This window comes from Aulonocara sp. 'chitande type north' Nkhata Bay, linkage group LG5 (assembly GCF_057382095.1).
Source record: "Aulonocara sp. 'chitande type north' Nkhata Bay isolate Kocher_YH1m ecotype deep benthic linkage group LG5, A_spYH_male_GT1.1, whole genome shotgun sequence".
Lineage (NCBI taxonomy): Eukaryota > Metazoa > Chordata > Actinopteri > Cichliformes > Cichlidae > Aulonocara > Aulonocara sp. 'chitande type north' Nkhata Bay.
Genome location: NC_141348.1, coordinates 4,937,006 through 4,955,065, shown reverse-complemented (window position 1 = coordinate 4,955,065; position 18,060 = coordinate 4,937,006). Strand labels below are relative to the sequence as shown.

Below are 18,060 nucleotides of genomic sequence, written 5' to 3'. Positions count from 1 at the left end.
CCATGCAGCTCCACACAGTATTATCTACCACTTGTGTTATTGGATGCGTCTAAAATGTTCATGTAGTGCATTGCTCTTCATCTTAACTGTGACCCAGAGCCGACTCGCATCATTCAGGCCCCCGAGCACCAGTCAGCCATCAGGGGCTCCACGGCTCGCTTCACGTGTAGGGTGACGTCTGACCCCAGCCTTCCTGTCAGTGTGGCCTGGATGAAGGATGACAAGCCTCTTTACTTGGGATGGAGGTAATGACCCCTGCGTTTGCTCTTTTTTAACAACCTGTGCTGTGCTGTCACCCTCTTTGTCTCTGCTTCAAGCCTGACTAAACATAGTTGTGGGAAAAGTTGTTCATTTGCTCTGAATCTAACAACAAAGTTTCACAGTGTAGTGAAGGGTATCGAACCCAGTTCTTTTTATTCTTCTCCTGGACAGAGAAGACGCAGAGTGGTCAAAGTATTTATAATCAATTTATTCAATCATTACTTTCCGGAAAGGGGATGTGCACGCTGCTAAGCATCGGCAGGTCTGGAGCATTAAGCCGGATGCGTACATCATAGTCTGTTATTTTGGCACTCCCACGTCGCACACAGTTTCAATCCAAACAACTTCTTTACCTCTGGCCTTACTTGATGTGTGTGTTGCTGGTGGAGTGATTACGTGCGCTACCCTCTGCCTAGTTTCACTTCTTCTGTCTGCATCTGTTTCCTGTTCTTAATATACCGCCTCTGCAGCTCTGCACAGCTCCAGTCTGGCTGAGCAACTGGTGTGTGAGTCAAAGCTGGCCTGTTATTAAAATGCATAAACAAAATAATCAGAAAATAAGCACTAAGAAAATATATATATATTCCTTAACAAGGGTAAAGTGGCCTGGGTGTGGTTTGCAGTGCTGTGATTGGTGTGTCGTTGTAGCAGTGAATTGTAGTGAGGCTCTGTTACTAAAAATCTAGTCTCAGTTTTGTGACATGCAGGTGATTCATAGTTCAGACAATGACTCTTCAAGACCCAAAGCAGAACACATCTGTAATGTTTGCATGCCTCAAACATTAATGATGACACCTTCAGTATTTCTTAGTACCATTCTTTAATTCGCAGGCTTGCAGCGGCAACACAGTCTGCAGCGCTAACTTGTTCATCTACCGTTTTCTGTTGTCTCCTTTTTTTATAACCCCCTTCCGCCTTACATTCGACCTTTCAAAATAAAAGTTCCGTAAACATCACAACATCCATGGTTAATTAGTGGCACATTTAGAAAATGAGCAGACCAATTGCCTTCAAACAACCAAAAGTGTTGCCTTGGCAACAATTGAGTCAGTTTGAATGAGCCAAAGGGAAGGTGAATCCTTTAACCCCTTCATCTCTACAGCGTGTGTCAATAAAGGATCAGAGTCTCTTTCTAGTGGTTTCGATGGGTCCATTAAATTACAAATGCTGTACTGGGACGTTGGGGAGTGCCCCCACCCATATCACTCCAACCTACCCACTGTTTCTTCCCCAGTAGCTATGTATAAAGCATTTGTAGTGAAGGGTAAAGGTTCGGGTCCCTGAGTCAGCGGGTTTGTTCCAAACAGCCTTCACTGTCAGCTGGAGCGAGGCTGAGTGTGTAGCTGCAGAAGGTGCGACGAGTTTAAGACATGGCTGAGAAACACAACTGTTGCTAAGCAGGCCAACACGTTATATATGATGATGGTTTATAGACTAACAGAAGTACATGGACTTGGGAAATGGTTTAAAATAAGCTGACTGAGCTGCCACTCATTTCTCCTGAGGAGCAGCTGGCTATACTCAGAGGTGGGAGGTAATGAAGTACAAATACTTTGTTACTGTACTTGAGTAGTTATTTTTCTTGCAACTTATATAAATAAAATAACTATAATTGTGCAGTGTGCTAATGATATATCAGTGGTTACTTCAGAGTGTTTATCAGAGTGACGTAGCTGAGACACTCATCCATGTGCACAACACAGAGCGGGTGATGGCAGCAGCTCCTGTGGAACTTTCACAGCTGCCACAGGAAGAACCTCATCTGGGCCTTGTTCTGCACATGGTGGATCACTTCAGATTCCTTAGGATCCACCTTTTTGTGATGTGAAGTGGTCCTCACATACAGACTGTTGTTGAGGATGGCGAGAGGGCGGAGCATCCGGTAGTTTCTCCACAGTCTGTACCAGTGGACCAGCTGATCCACCTCCGCTCAGACGCATCGTCATTCTGGATCAGACCGATAATGGTGGTGTCATCAGCAGCGTTGTTACTTTGAAAAAGTAATTAATTATAGTTACTAGTTACTTCTTCAAAAAAGTAACTGAGTTAGTAACTGAGTTACAAGATTCTAAAAGTAATTAATTACTAGTAATTAAGTAACTATTGCGTTACTTTAAAAAATAACGTGTAATCCTCTGGGCTCCAGGGTAGAATTGGCCGTTGCCCACAGTTCACCTTTAAAACTGTTTATTTGCCTTGTTTGGTCTCATCAGCACAGCCTCACGTGTCTGAATCTACAGTCATGTTTTCATTTTGACAAACTGTATTAATCAAACACACAAAGAACAGACAACCAAGCTTGATGAAGTCCCTGCATGACCGCGGGACAGACGGTCAGCAGAGTCTGAGCCCAGCATGGCTCTCAGTGAAATACCTTCTCCAGGAACAAAAGGCAGTACACAGCTGTTTCACACCTTAAGGTTCACACTCCCTTGCTGCCTCCCAGAGTCCTTGAAGACACAAAAGACTCTTCCTGTGGAGTTCCTGCTTCCCCCAACTTCCTTACTACACCCCCACCATTTGTCTTACTGTATGAGTGTGAGACATGTTAAAATCCAGTGGCACCAAGGTATCATACAATAAAATAATGTGATTAATACATAAGTAAAAGAAATTCCTGTACATGCCCCTTCCTGATTTCTTATGTTTTAACATGTTTGTTACACTTACATGTTTCCAAATGTTAACACAGATGTTCAGAGTAAATACAGATTGTAGTTTTTTAAATGATGATTTCATTTAGTTTGGGGAAACAGCTCCAACTTTACCTCATGTAGAAAAAGTCATTTCCTTCTAAACCTAATAAGTGGTTTTGTCATCTAGCAAGAACTGCAATCGAGCATTTGCAATAACTAATAAAAAAGCACTTGGGACAATTGTGTTGGTGACAGCTTTTGTTATAATATCAATAATATTTCTATGAATATGGGATACTGTTACATGTTTGCACAGACTTTTGTGGAATATGGAGACACTCCTGGCATTATATGAGCAAAGTGAGACTCATTTTTTAGGGTTGGTGGAGATGAGTGTGAAGATCCAAACAATCCCTGTCAGTGATGGAGAAGCTTTGATGGAAATATTTGGTAAAAAGTTCACCAGCATGAAGGAAATGAAGTTTCAAACTTTCCTTAGGAGGAGCCCAGCACGCCTGCTTAAAGAAAAGTGAGTGTGGCGATGTGGATGCTTGCAGCGACTGCTGTATAGAGGCCATCCTGCTACACATGAAACACATCAGAGTCATAATTGTTATTTTAGTCACGTTGTTTATTATCCTTATTGTTTTATCTGGGACTGTTTGCAGACATCTCAGAGAGAGGAGACACCAGCATCTGAACAGAGACTCAAACCAGCAACCTGCAGCTCCCTGCTTGGCTGCTCCAGTTTTCTCCTCACTCATGTTGCCCACCAGTGATTTCTAGCTGCCCACCCACACAGCAGGCTAGAATATGCGCTGAGCCTCAGCACCCAGTACTTGGACATGTTTTCTTTATTAATCAATGAACCAGACCCCAAAAGTAAACAGCTGTTATTGCTAGGCAACGGGAGCAGCATTTGGTGATGCAGCACCTGACATTCCTGACCATGTGGGCGGAGCATGCATGAAATGGAATGTTCAGTAGAACTGTGCAACACAAGCACTTAGTTCCAGCATGTTTCATTGTATCCAGACACAGCTAGAGACACATCTACAGCAGCATCTCTGTGCAGGACAAACGACAGCTGACGAAGAAACATCGAAAACTTCACTTCACTCCTCTACAAAACGTTGGCTCCTTTGTTTAAAAGGCCAAAATGAATCAGGGGAGAACGAGAAGAGGATCGGCGAGTGCTTCACCTCACAATTCAGTACAGCTGATTAACCTGCAAGAAGAACTTCAAATGATACAGGCTGAAAATGTCAAATTAAAAGAAGAGGCAGAAAAATCAAGAGGAGAAGCTAAAAATTCACAGTTTGAAACTGAAGTAGTATTGCAGGAATTACTGCATGTGGGTCTCAAACTTAAAGGAGAGAAAATGGGAAAACAACAGGCAGAAAAGGAGAATGAAAAGATGAAGAAAGAACTGTTGGAAGCTCAAAAAGCATTGGAGGAAGAGAAAAGCACAGCTCAAGAAGCCAAAAAGAAATATCAAACTGCAAAGAAGGAGGCAGGAAATGTGCTGCAGGAATTACAGGAGGTGCAGGAAGCTTTTGAAGAGGAAAGAAGGAAAATGCAGTTGGCAACACAAGAAGCTGCAAATGTAACGGCTGAAGCTGAAACACTAAGGAAGGAATTACTGCATGTGAAGCAACAACTTGAAGAGGAGAAAAAACGTAAACACGAGGAAGAAAATGAGATTGAAAATATGAAGAAAGAATTGTTGGAAGCTCAAAAAGTGTTGGAGGAAGAGAAAATTAAAACACAGGAAGCAAAGAAAGAAATGGAAGATACAAAGAGTCACACTGAAAACATGAAGAAGGAACTGATGAAAGTACAAGAAGAACTTGCAGAAGAGAAAATTGAGGTGAAGGCATTCAAGAAAGAAATGAGCGGCTCTGCGGTGACCAAGAAAGACTGCAAAGACGCACTTAAAGAAATACGAAAGCACAAAAAGGAAGCTAAAGAGCTCCTCAAACACAAAGGGAAACTGGCCAAACAGCAGCTGAAAGAAACATTTAAAGATGCCGAGGAGCAGCTCAACAAAACCTTAAAAGAACTGAAGGCAAAAGCAAAGCAAGCCGAGGACAGGAGGGGATTCTGGAGCAGACTGCTGAGGAAGAACTGACCCAGCAGCATCCAGTTTGAGGACATCAATAGTTTCTTCCTCCTCTCTCCACCTTTCTTTCTCCCCATCCTTCTTCTTGGGACGTTTGTTTGTTTTTAAAACTCTAATCTAAATACATGCACTGAAATACACAAATAAAATTGCCATAACTTGACCTCATGTTGCCTGCTTCTTTTCTTGTGTGTCTGTGGATGTAAAACAGTAACACACTTTCTGCTCTGTGTGTCTTTAATTGTAAATAAATACAATATGTTTTCATTTTAAAATGCAGTGCAAAAAACTTCTGCTCTGAATCTTTTTTTTAGCAAAAAGCTTTTTTTTGCCTGTTGTGGAAGTTTTCCATTCAAATAAAGCTGCAGACGAGCGGTGAGCGGTAGCTAACATTCTTTAAGTTAAAGTCAGATAAAAACCATAAAATCCGTAGAAAAGGTGATATTTTCACCGTAACAACCACAAACATGTTTAATGAATCATATTTCATAACTTTCAATGCAAATATAAATTGTCAATTTTAAAATCATATGCACAAGTTTTGCAAACAAAGTTATTTACAGCCATTTCAAACTGTTTACAGAACAATCAGCTGTTCTTCAAGAAGATGCCACAAATTATTTGTGCCACTCCAAATATTTCTGTCCATTATAAAGGAGAACATCACAGCCTGATACCTGCAGGTCTGACAGCAGCAGGTGTATCACTGCTGTTTCTACCTGAAGACAGCAGTTGCAATCTTGACAAGACACAAATGAACAACTACAGGCCGATCTCAAATCTCCGATTTTTAAGTAAGATCATTGAAAAAGCAGTTTCTCAACAGCTCAGTTACTTCTTAAAACAGAATAACTGCTACGAGGCCTTCCAGTCAGGTTTTAGACAGAACCACAGCACTGAAACCGCTCTGACCAAAGTGTTTAATGACATATGTCTGAATACAGACAGTGGAAAAATGTCAGTCCTAGTTTTACTGGATCTCAGTGCAGCATTTGATACAGTTGACCACAACATATTACTCAAACGACTGGAGAACTGGACAGGTCTTTCAGGAACTGTACTAAACTGGTTCAAAACATACTTAGAAAACAGGAAATACTTTGTATCAATAGGTAACTTCACATCTGAACAGACAAGTATCACATGTGGAGTTCCCCAAGGTTCCATCTTGGGACCCCTTCTGTTTAACATTTACATGCTCCCACTGGCACAGATTATAAAGAACAACAAAATAAACTATCACAGCTATGCAGATGACACACAAATATATATCACAATGTCACCAGGAGACCGAGGCCCTGTACAGGCTCTTGGTAAATGCATTGAGGAAATCAATGACTGGTTGTGCCACAATTTTCTCCAGCTAAACAAAAACAAAACTGAGGTAATAGTCTTTGGCGCCAAAGAAAAACGATTACAGGTCACCAGAGAACTTCAATCTATACACCTAAAAACCACAAACCAGGCGAGCAATTTGGGTGTAGTGATGGATGCAGACCTAAACTTAGAAAAACACATTAAGACAATAACAAAGTCAGCTTACTATCACCTCAAGAATATATCAAGGATAAAAGATCTGATGTCTCAACAGGACCTGGAAAAACTAGTCCATGCATTCATCTTTAGTAGGCTTGATTACTGTAACAGCATCTTTACAGGTCTACCTAAAAAATCAGTCAGACAACTACAGCTCATTCAGAACTCTGCTGCTCGAGTCCTCACTAAGACCAAAAAAGTGGACCACATCAGTCCAGCTCTGAGGTCTTTACACTGGCTGCCTGTCCGTCAGAGGATAGACTTTAAAGTTCTGATGCTGGCCTATAAAGCTCTGAATGGTTTAGGACCAAAATACATCAGTGACCTCCTGACCCAGTATGAACCTTCCAGATCCCTCAGGTCATCTGGATCCGGTCTTTTATCAGTTCCCAGAGTCAGAACCAGACACGGAGAAGCTGCATTCAGCTTTTATGCTCCTTATATCTGGAACAAACTCCCAGAAAGCCTCAGATCAGCTGAAACACTCAGTTTATTTAAATCCAGGTTGAAGACTCACCTGTTCTCAGCTGCATTTGAATAAAACACCAAATCCACACTTTTAAGCTTAAATTTCAAAACTTACATTTAACTACTGATTTTATCTGTTTTGTTTGTTTGTTTGTTTGTTAATTAGTTAGTTAGTTAGTTAGTTTGCTTGTTTTAATAAATTTTAAATCCTGCTTTTTATTTGTTTTTGTTTCTAATGTCTCTGTAAAGCACTTTGAACCACCTTGTTGTTGAATTGTGCTGTACAAATAAACTTGCCTTGCCTTGCCTAGTTTTCGGCTGATGATTCAGGCCTGTCTCCTTCTGTTCAGGATTTGGCTAGATGTTGTGAAAAGGCTGAAATGATCGGCTTAAGTTGTCTTCTGCAGTCTTTTGGTATTGCTGAGCTGGCCAGAGCATCCTTTTTTGTTTGAAAGAATATGTCACATGATCTAAACTACTTCCTGTTTGTCTGACATGATTTTTTTCCAGCCTAATAGTAGCTCTCTTCACTTGTATCCACGTTTCTTTGCTACCCAATTAAAGTCCAACACCTGACTTCACTTGGAATAAAGAAGCTTCGCCTGGCCATGAAGCTCCCTGACACTCCAACTAGTGTTGAGTCTCTGAAAATGAGACTGTTTAAAAAGCCTGTATATCCGAAACTGCTGATGCAGCACTTTTGTCAAACCCTTTGAATCGAAGCTGAAAGTCTTCAGTCACATCTGGATTATCTGATTTAAAATCCAACAATGTTCAATGGATTGTACTGGGACTGTTTTTAAACGTAAACCCACAAAAGTAAATGCACGGACCCAAATGGTTTGTATGCTGGCTACTCTGATGCCTGTCAGCATACAGGCAGTTCATATGAACAGAAATCTGAACACTCTTCTTCCAGGAATGAGTTTCTTTGGTTTTTGTATGAATATGAATAAAGACTAGCTCCAGTGCTGTTACTACACGTATGACAGTCCTTTCTGTATCTGTCTCCTAGGTTGAAGAAGGATGATGAGTCTCTGTCCATCCCCAATGTGAACGAGGGTGACGAGGGGACGTACACCTGCACTGCTAAATCTGAGATAGACCAGCTCTCAGCCTCTGCTCGCCTCACTGTGTTAGGTACACTCACATACAGACTGGACATTGTGTTGTTTCATTAGTTCATTACTCTGAGTGTACTCTTAAAATATGTCATTTTCTCTTACATTTACACTTACCAACAACAGTCACCTTTATGTAGTAAGGCAGACCTACAATGATACATACAGAGGAAACCCAACAATCAATGGCCCCCTGTGAACACGCTGTGGATTTAGGCAGACATGGCTAAAACGTGTGTTGGCCCTGCGACAGACTGGCGACCTGTCCAGGGTGTACCCCGCCTCTCGCCCTATGACAGCTGGGATAGGCTCCAGCGCCCCCCGCGACCCTGAAAAGGACAAGCGGAAGCGAATGGATGGATGGATGGCTAAAACATGTAAAGCACTGGTTTCAGCTGCTGAAGACGTGTGCATACATACTGCACATGTAACTGCACTAGGGATGGGTATTGATAAGATTTTAACGATTCCGATTCCATTTTCGATTCTGTTTAACGATTCGATTCTTTATCGATTCTCTTATCGATTCTTTTTTTTTAAAAAGGAGAACACTAAAGTCGATTAGCTTAGAACTGTGTTTTATATCTTCTCTTTGAACAAGATAGAAATTTAGGAGTAACATGGCCTTACAAACCCAACAGTGAGATCTCAAGAGATCCACAGCCTACGGCTCTTCAATGGGGTGTCACAGGGACCCCAGGAAAAAAAATGTATATGTAAAATAATAAAATAAATATTCTCCTGTAGCAATAACAAAGTTTAGCATAAATTATTCTGTAGCAATTACACAAGAATATCCAGTAATGTCCTGCCTACAATTAAACACATTCACTTACCAAAGTGAAATCGGGGGCATCTGCTGTGGCAAATGGGTGCAAGCCTTTGACCACAAACTTAGACACTGCTTGGTGACGTTCGTCTATCCTGCCTGAAAGGAGACGCTACCGGTAGACTGCAGCGAGAACTGCCAGCATCTGAGCCAGACTCTGTCTCTCTCATCATGGTTATCTAAATGCAACGCACAGAAATAGCAGGTTTTGTAATAAGGTAAATCGCGCCAACATAATATGCAATGCTAATTGATTAGTTACCTGCAGTATTAACGGGAGAGGACGTGGAAACGCTACCGCTGCTGCTGGGTTGAGCTTCGCTAGTCCGGAGCGGATCAAAAACACGACATTCGTTGAAAGCAATCGCGTGTTTTTTGAGCAAATGCTTTTGCATATTCGTAGTGTTTCCTCCCTTTGATGAAATCTCTACTTTGCAAGTATTGCACGTTGCCCTGTTGTCATCCTTTCTCATAAAGTGTAACCAAACTTTTGAGCGTTTGAGCCGCTCAGGCGCCGTGTTTCCTACTGGGTAAAAGACGCTACTCAACGTGATGACGTCATTCGGGGCGACTGGAATCGATAAGGGAATCGTTTTTAAAAGTGGCAAACGATTCCAAGGAATTGAAACAGTGGGAACCGGTTCTCAACAAGAACCGGTTTTCGATACCCATCCCTAAACTGCATTTGGTGAAAGACCTTCTGTTACTTTAGACTTTCATGTTCATGTTGCTTCAGATCATTGTGATGGCTCTGATGCTTGAATGAAACTAGTCAGCCTGCACTTTGATGGTGTCAGGATGTGACAAAGAGCTTCAGCACATTTCAAGGCTTCAGTTTTATGCACGGTGCTGTGTATTAGCTGAAAACAGTCATTGTACGTACGAAGCAGATATTTACAGTGAATGTGTAAAAACGAAACAAATCACTGTGATGTGAGAGTCATACAGCATTTTGTAGTTCAGCAGTAGTGTGTGAGACACTGAAAGAAGTACAGCAGTGCTTCCAGTGGCATGCTCCTACACAGACTGATTGAGTCTTTGGGACTGGTTGGAGAACAGCATCGTGTTCCTGAAAACACAACACAGACAGACTGCATCCATTTATTATTCAGAGTCTATATTTAGTCCATCATCAAACATGTCATCTTTCAACAACACGCTTCAAGTGTTCGTGAGCAAAGAACACCAACTGCTTTCAAATGCCACACTATCACAGACTGTAGCTGTGAGCTGAGGGCACCTCTCCTGCTCGGCCTGTAGGGGGCAGCGTTCATGAGTGTAGCCATGGTGCCACAGGACAGTCTGCTACTTTACCTCAGCCTCAACGAGTGTTTACCTTTATCTGTGTGTGTGTGCGCGTGCGTGTGTGTATTTAAATAATAGCAGGAACTCTTTAATCCACATGTCGTCACCAGTGTGAGCATTTTTATTTGTAAAACCAGTGATTATGTGATTGTCTACAACTGTGTAACTTACCTTATTACTATGTGTGCTAAATGCATTCTTAATCCCTTGCTGTTGATTGGCTTGTAGACTAACCTGCAGACTCTAACCTTTGTACCCACTTCCTGCTCCCTGACCCTGTCCCACAGAGGTGGCCACTCTCAACCCCTCAGTCTCTAGTGCCTTGCTTCCAGGTAACACACAGCTCAGTTGGAAGTTTTATGTTATCTACTGTTTGTCTCTGTCCTGTTTTTAATTTGTTATGTGCTTGTTGTTTTTAAACTAGTGTCTCTTTGTCTTACTGTTTGTATGAACCCTTGATGATGACAGTGTTATGTGTCCATGCTGAGAGGAGACTCTCTGCACTGCTCCCAATGAGTCATTTGTTTTAGATGAAAAAAGGTTCTTCAACATGTCTACAAATGCATGCATGTTTCTGTGTGTCTGACACAAGCAAAGCCATGTCTTGTCTTTCTTCAGCCCGTCCAGACCCCCCCATGGATCTGGATTTGTCAGACCCAGCAGCACGCAGCGTTCGCCTCACCTGGATCCCTGGAAAAGAGCACAGGAGCCCCATCACAGGTAAGTAGGCACACATCAACCTGGATCCTGACAGGATTGTGTTATTTTTTTGAAACTGATCCTGTTGGGGAGACTGTGTAAGCAAAAGTAGCCTAGTTAGTTTCAGGTCACCACAGTTGAGACTTGATTCTGAATGGATGCTAAACTCAAAATCCTATTACTGAAGGATTTGGGTAAATTATAATCCATGTGGATACTGAAAGGTTGTAAAATGTATACTGGATCTTTGAACAAGCTGAAGTGGACAAATGGATGGGACATGGCGTGCTTCCAGAACACATGGACTCACAGACCTGCAGCAGGTTTTACTGTCTTGGTTTTTTCATTAGTTCTGTCTCTCCTCAGAGTTCTTGGTCCAGTTTGAAGAGGACCGCTGGGAGCCGGGTAGGTGGCAGAACTTGTCATCTTACCCTGGAGACCTCAACTCTGTCATCCTGCAGCTCGCTCCCTTTGTCAACTACCAGTTCAGGGTCATCGCCATCAACTCAGTAGGTCAGAGTGATCCCAGCCGCCCCTCGCCCCGGTACAAGACCACTGGAGCTGGTAAGGAGCATCGCATGCAATCATCTGACCTCTGATGTTTCAATTGGTCAGTCTTATTAGTTTACATGTACTCAAATTAGCTACAATGTTTTGGAAACGTATGTTCACTAAAGGTTTACAGTTGCAGTTGAATAAGTGTGAAGCTTTGCTGACTCTGGTTAATGTCAGTGCGCTCTGTTATGTTGAAACAAGCACCAGATGCCATTCCCAAAGGCCTACGGGGTTGGGGGTCCAGAAAGGACAATATGGAGATCACCTGGGAGGTAAGATGACGTCTCGTATGGGGAATGAATCAGTGAGACAGTGTAGTCTGCACTGAGAACATGTTAACAGTATAATGAAACTGAGGGTCACCTGAATGCAGATGTGTAATCAGGTGACCATGACAAACGTTTTAGGCTGGTGGTTAGCACTGTCAGCTGAAAGCACAAAGTCCTGTGTGCAAAGGTGCAGCTAGGACTGTTTTGTGTGGTGGCACATGTTCCCCGCAGTGTTAAATAGGATCTTTATGCATTTTGTTACTAGCAGAGTGAAAAATGCCGAAGATAACAGTATGCCAGACATAAAACAGTATTTTTGCTTCAACAAGTTGATATTAGCTGAAAACGTGGCACATCTTGGCGTGATGTGCAGTGTGTCTATTTCACAAAAGTGGACAAAAGAGTAAAAGCAGCAGGCCCAAAACACTATTTACAACAGAAACACGATTGGAAAAAATGTAGTGTTGCGCTGACACAGGACCAAACAGATGGACCTTATGTTGATCAATCTAGGATTTGCATAAGCCTCATTAGAATGGTCTCAGTGTAAGAGCTCAACTTTTCAGTACAACAGTGATACTAAACACAGGGAACTTTGAATGCTCAGGCGGAGCAGAAAAGCACTATATAAGAACCATTTACAGCCAATGTGTGGACCTGGATAGAGAGAGATCCACAGTGGAACACCTTCAGTCATGCATGTGCCTTACCAACTAGTCCATGCATTCATCTTTAGTAGGCTTGATTACTGTAACAGCATCTTTACAGGTCTACCTAAAAAATCAGTCAGACAACTACAGCTCATTCAGAACTCTGCTGCTCGAGTCCTCACTAAGACCAAAAAAGTGGACCACATCAGTCCAGCTCTGAGGTCTTTACACTGGCTGCCTGTCCGTCAGAGGATAGACTTTAAAGTTCTGATGCTGGTCTATAAAGCTCTGAATGGTTTAGGACCAAAATACATCAATGACCTCCTGACCCAGTATGAACCTTCCAGATCCCTCAGGTCATCTGGATCCGGTCTTTTATCAGTTCCCAGAGTCAGAACCAGACACGGAGAAGCTGCATTCAGCTTTTATGCTCCTTATATCTGGAACAAACTCCCAGAAAGCCTCAGATCAGCTGAAACACTCAGTTTATTTAAATCCAGGTTGAAGACTCACCTGTTCTCAGCTGCATTTGAATAAAGCACCAAATCCACACTTTAAGCTTAAATTTCAAAACTTACATTTAACTACTGATTTTATCTACTGTTCTGATTTTATCTGTTTTGATTTTATATACTGTTTTGTTTGTTTTGTTTGTTTGTTAAGTGGGTTTAGAGCTCTGGGTAGCTCCCCAACTGGGTCTAGACTGGGTCTAGACTGGGTCTAGAGAGTATTTTAAATTCAGGGAATTTAAAATAGAAAGTAGCTCGTCCACAGAAGGACTGGTAGCTCCCCTTACGATAAGGGTTCAGATCGCGCGAACAGGTGTGAAATGTGTGTGTTTAGTTAGTTTGTTTGTTTGCTTGTTTTATTCAATTTTAAATCATGCTTTTTATTTGTTTTTGTTTCTAATGTCTCTGTAAAGCACTTTGAATCACCTTGTTGTTGAATTGTGCTATACAAATAAATTTGCCTTGCCTTGCCTTGCCTTACCAGAACCTGGACCTCAACATTATTGAAATTGTATGGGATCAGAGAATCAAACTAAAGGGCGCTAACATCCAAAGAAGAGCTTTGCAGTGTCCGTCAAGAAGCCTGAAGAGCTAAAGAAAGCTTGCCTGAGAGAGTAGAACAGTACCCGTCTTAATTCTGTCAGCAAATTTGGATTTAGCTTCAGTCTTTTTAGTTTAAGTCATAATTAGGCATCTAACTTGTTTTAGGTGACTAAATATTATAAGATTGTCGTCGACTTAATCTGAAGTGAATTCAGTTAACTAAAAGTTTGTCATGTTTTTGCCGGGGTACTGTATAGTTTACAAAATGTTGTGATTTCCTTCACATCTTCTCTCAGCTTGTGAGATCAATTTTTCTGCCCAAGGAGATCAAAAGTCATCCCGCTCGCTACACAAGCTGATTAATTCTGATTGGGTCTAATCTCTCCTGTCATCTGATTTTTATTGGTCAACAAAAGTGTCAAAACATTTCATCATAATTTTCATCTTCTTTTTATTAACAAAAATTATTAGCCAACAAACTCAACACTGGTTCAGACTCTGTCTTTTTGCCTTATTTAATGCATTTGCATGGATGTTTCACAGTTTCAGAGTGAATCTGCACAACTTTCTCACATTTCCTTGCATCAAGATAAAACGTTCCCCATAAAATGTTGCTTCATCTAACAGCGTTCCTTTTTGTTGACCAAAAACAAGATGATAAATAAATCAAAAATAATGCACAGAAATATGATGAAATGTATCAACATGTTCACAAATAAACACGACATGTTGTGGAATAAGCTTGGAAGTGTCCAATCAGAATTTATCCCCTTGTACAGTAAGGTTAGATGCAAAACTTCCAATGTCTAAGTAAATGTATATAACCACCAAACAGTTATAACATGTAATTTGATAAGTATAACTCATCGTTTGTCCTGCCAATATGTGTAAATTCAGGCGCATCTCTCTGTTGACTTTTCTAGCCTCTCCTTGATCTGGAAAGAAATGGTCCAAACCTGCACTACATTGTGTGGTGGAGACGAAAAGACGCTGAAGAGGAGTGGAATAACCTGACCACAGTGGGGACTAACCATGTGGTCCACAATACAGAAATCTATGTGCCTTATGAGCTCAAAATCCAGGCCAGGAATGAGTTTGGAGCAGGACCAGAGTCTAACCTGGTCATTGGATACTCTGGAGAAGACAGTAAGTAAATCCTGACTACGAAGCAGCTTTTCATTTATGAGAGCAACCCATGTGGAGGCTGAGGAAAAGTGAAAACCAAACTGACAATTTGTTTTGAAAATACTGCTGACTGTTCACACATATTGTGTCCACTTGGATGTGTTCAGAGCCCACTGATGCTCCCACTGACCTGCGGGTATCAAAGGTTGACAGCACCAAAGTTATCATCCACTGGAACCCTGTGGACCTGAACTCTGTCCAGGGAGAGTTCAAGGAGTATAGAGTAAGACTGCCTTTGGTTTTTCTAATGAGAACAAACTGCAGAGTTGGTACATTACGCATCATTTCACATCCTCATTTTAGGTTTGACAGAGTTTTAGTAGGTAAAGGTGATGCATGGTCACGAATTGAACTGCGATTGGGGAAGGCCTCGAAGGGGACTGGCGATGGCAGCCTGGCAGATCCCCATGGACTAATTAGAAGTGAAGAAGTTAAAGAAGGGAGGGTGGGGCACGTAAACGAGAACGACGGCTTGCAGAACTGGGAGAACCTATATAGATGAGAACCGGAGGGAGCGTGTTTGGAGGCGTGGTCCCGCTCCTGTTATTCCGTTACATAATTTCCAATTATCTTTCATGATCAATTTTGGATAATTTCTCTTGTGTAATGTCCTCCCATCTCCTGTACGTCTCGCCTATTAACACCTTTCTTCCCATTCTGCTTCCCAGTTATACTACTGGCGTGAGTCTAGCCAGGTTCCAGGTCTGGTGGTCAGTAAGGAGAAGAAGGTCAAAGGTTTCTATAGCACTACGGCCAAACCATCTGGCATGCTCAGCGACCTGGCGCCCTACTCGAACTACAAGATGTTCATGGTTGTGGCCAACAATCGCTTTGAGAGTCAACCCAGCAACACTGTGGCATTTACCACCAAAGAAGGAGGTGAGGATGCTGTTCACCCACCCTAAAAATAACAGGTTTATACAGGGGGAAATAATTCTTTGATCGTGTGCTGAATTTGTAAGGTCATCTTTCAAATAAATGAACAGTCTAAGATCTGACGGTACATGGTCCCATCTATTGGCCCCTCAGTGTACCCAGAAAAACACCACTGTGTTTGACTATAGCTTGGCGTTCTTTTAGATGTTCACTGGTTAACTCCAGACAGGCTCGTACATGTGTCTTCTTGAGCAAGGGGACCTGGTGGGTGTTCCAAGAAAACCCATTAATGCCACAATGGGTTGAAGTTCAGTTCATGTTCTGCTGTTCAGTATTGAATAGCAGAAATTTGGCTTTCTTGGGAGAAAAACAAGACAGTGTCTGACAGCACTGTCAGAAACGAGAGTGGTAATAAGTGTGTAATAAGAAACAAATAAGGCAGAAAATAGAGATTTATGATGGGAAACTGCTCTCAAGGAACACCACGAGACAGAGCTGTGCAGGAAGTCCAATTTTATCATGGTGGAAGCAAGACAGCAAAGGGAAGACAAAATCAGCTTGTCTTACCTTTGTGAAGAATTTTGGTCGCAGACTTACAAAACCTGAAGCTCGGAAACTGTGAGATGTCTCCTTTCAGCAAAGTCCATGTACGTCCCCGAGGGAGATCCGCGCTTTGTGTTTACATCTTTTTGCAGAATCTGTTTAGCTGCTCTCTAATCGTTTGCTGTTTTAGCTCTTTGGTGGTTGTTGAAATAGTTCTGTGAGCTTTTAGCTGAGATTGTTGACGTGTCTGTGGACACCACATGTCTATATTTAAGTAACAAATCTGGCAGTACATCCTGTTAAACCAGATGTTCTCCCTCTCATCCCTGGTATTGGAGGCATTGGGGTTCAACAGGTTAACTGTTCATTGTTTAATGACTGTGAGGAGTATGAACGGCCATAATGGAGGTTTTCATCAGTAAAACAGTCCAAAGTTTGAGCTTGTTTGTGGTTCAGAATCATAAACGGCTTCAAGCTCACTCAGACACTGAGCCATGGCTCTGTGCCACATGCACACATGTCTGCATCTCTGCCATTCAGACACACTTTATATACACTTCATGTGATGTCACTGTCAATACTGAACTGCACATCGAGTCTGTAAATGATCTCGTATGTTTGGCACTCCTGTTTTACGGTGTAGTGTGGTACCAATGGTGTTCTTGGTGATTGTGGTTCAATCTGTCCTTAAATTCAGATTCATTTGATAGTCAGTTTATATTTCTTCTCTTTCCGAACAGTCACACCAACAGCTTCTCACTGATGGTCTTGGAGCCCATTCCACTCGTGTGTAGGCCTAAAACCTTGCACAGCTTTTTGGTCTTTCCCATTGTGGTGGAGAGGCTGGAATAAAAGAAATTCATTCTGTGGACAGCTGTGCTTCTTACAGATAACAAGCTCAGATGAGGAATTTCTTTGATTGAGTAAATCAGGTTTGTAATCTGGCCACATGGGAACACAGGCAATCAGAATTCTGGCAGGATTGTTGGGGATCAGATTCTTGTTACACTCAGTGACATGGTCGATCGTCTCTCTACATTAAAATGAAACTACCATCAAAATTAGAGACTTCATTTCTTTGAAAGTAAGCAAACATACAAATTCAGCACTGGATCAAATAACTACTTCACCATTGCATGTGATGTAGGCTGGAGCATCAGGTGGAGCAGAAAGGAATAAAGTAGTTGTCGACGTTGCACACCTTACAATGGCCCAGTACGCACACTGAGCTGGTACGAACTCACCTTGTGTCAGAACTTGAACATTGTGTTCCATGATGCTGACTAAGCATGTAAGCTTTAAGACACACAACACACACTGCAGTTTTTCTTGGTGCAGTCCAAACATGTGTCTAAACTGCATGTAGCTACTATGTTGCACACTGTTTTTTCTCTTTTGTTGTGATTGTAGTTCCAGACGCTCCAAGGTTCTTCAAGATTAATCGCAGAAGTTTGGACACGATCCACTTGGAATGGGCGAAACCTCTGGAGCCCAATGGCATCCTGACTGGATACCAGCTCAAGTACCAAACAGGTGAACTCATCTTATTTGTCAAACTCATGTGCAATATGTAAAATATGGCTGTGTTGTCACTCTGTCATTCCCTAAAGCTGTAGTTTTTCTAAAGGCCAGCAGGCGTGGACTCCTCAGCGTCACTCTGTGTATCACTTCATTTAAACCTTAGTAAACGTTTTCCTAATGAGTTGGAGGTTTTGAGTTTTAAATCTTGTTCAATACATTGTCCTGTCCATTTTGTAAATGATGGGCCCATTTAGAGTCAAGCTAGAAAACTCGGTATGATTCAGAATACAGTGGGGCAAAAAAGTATTTAGTCAGCCACCGATTGTGCAAGTTCCCCCACTTAAAATGATGACAGAGGTCAGTAATTTGCACCAGAGGTACACTTCAACTGTGAGAGACAGAATGTGAAAAAAAGGGTGACTGGCTAGGCCA

At 41.9% G+C, this 18,060-nt stretch overlaps 1 protein-coding gene across 24 annotated transcripts in view; it reads left to right on the top strand.

Annotated features, from left to right (window-relative positions):
* nfasca (neurofascin homolog (chicken) a) overlaps positions 1-18,060 on the top strand; it is a 158,930-nt gene that overhangs the window by 105,361 nt on the left and 35,509 nt on the right. For 20 of the 24 annotated variants that reach the window (XR_015129003.1, XR_015129005.1, XR_015129004.1 and 17 more), the window contains 10 exons: positions 98-245; positions 8,039-8,163; positions 10,566-10,610; positions 10,897-10,998; positions 11,344-11,541; positions 11,734-11,804; positions 14,427-14,649; positions 14,796-14,911; positions 15,357-15,567; positions 17,518-17,640. Coding sequence is in view for 21 of the 24 variants with exons in the window: in XM_086291088.1 (XP_086147214.1) it covers positions 98-245; positions 8,039-8,163; positions 10,566-10,610; positions 10,897-10,998; positions 11,344-11,541; positions 11,734-11,804; positions 14,427-14,649; positions 14,796-14,911; positions 15,357-15,567; positions 17,518-17,640 (1,362 nt within the window). In the remaining 3 variants the exon portion in view is untranslated. The remainder of the gene's footprint in view (positions 1-97; positions 246-8,038; positions 8,164-10,565; positions 10,611-10,896; positions 10,999-11,343; positions 11,542-11,733; positions 11,805-14,426; positions 14,650-14,795; positions 14,912-15,356; positions 15,568-17,517; positions 17,641-18,060) is intronic. The other 4 variants (XM_086291076.1, XM_086291091.1, XM_086291087.1 and 1 more) reach the window with 1 other exon arrangement.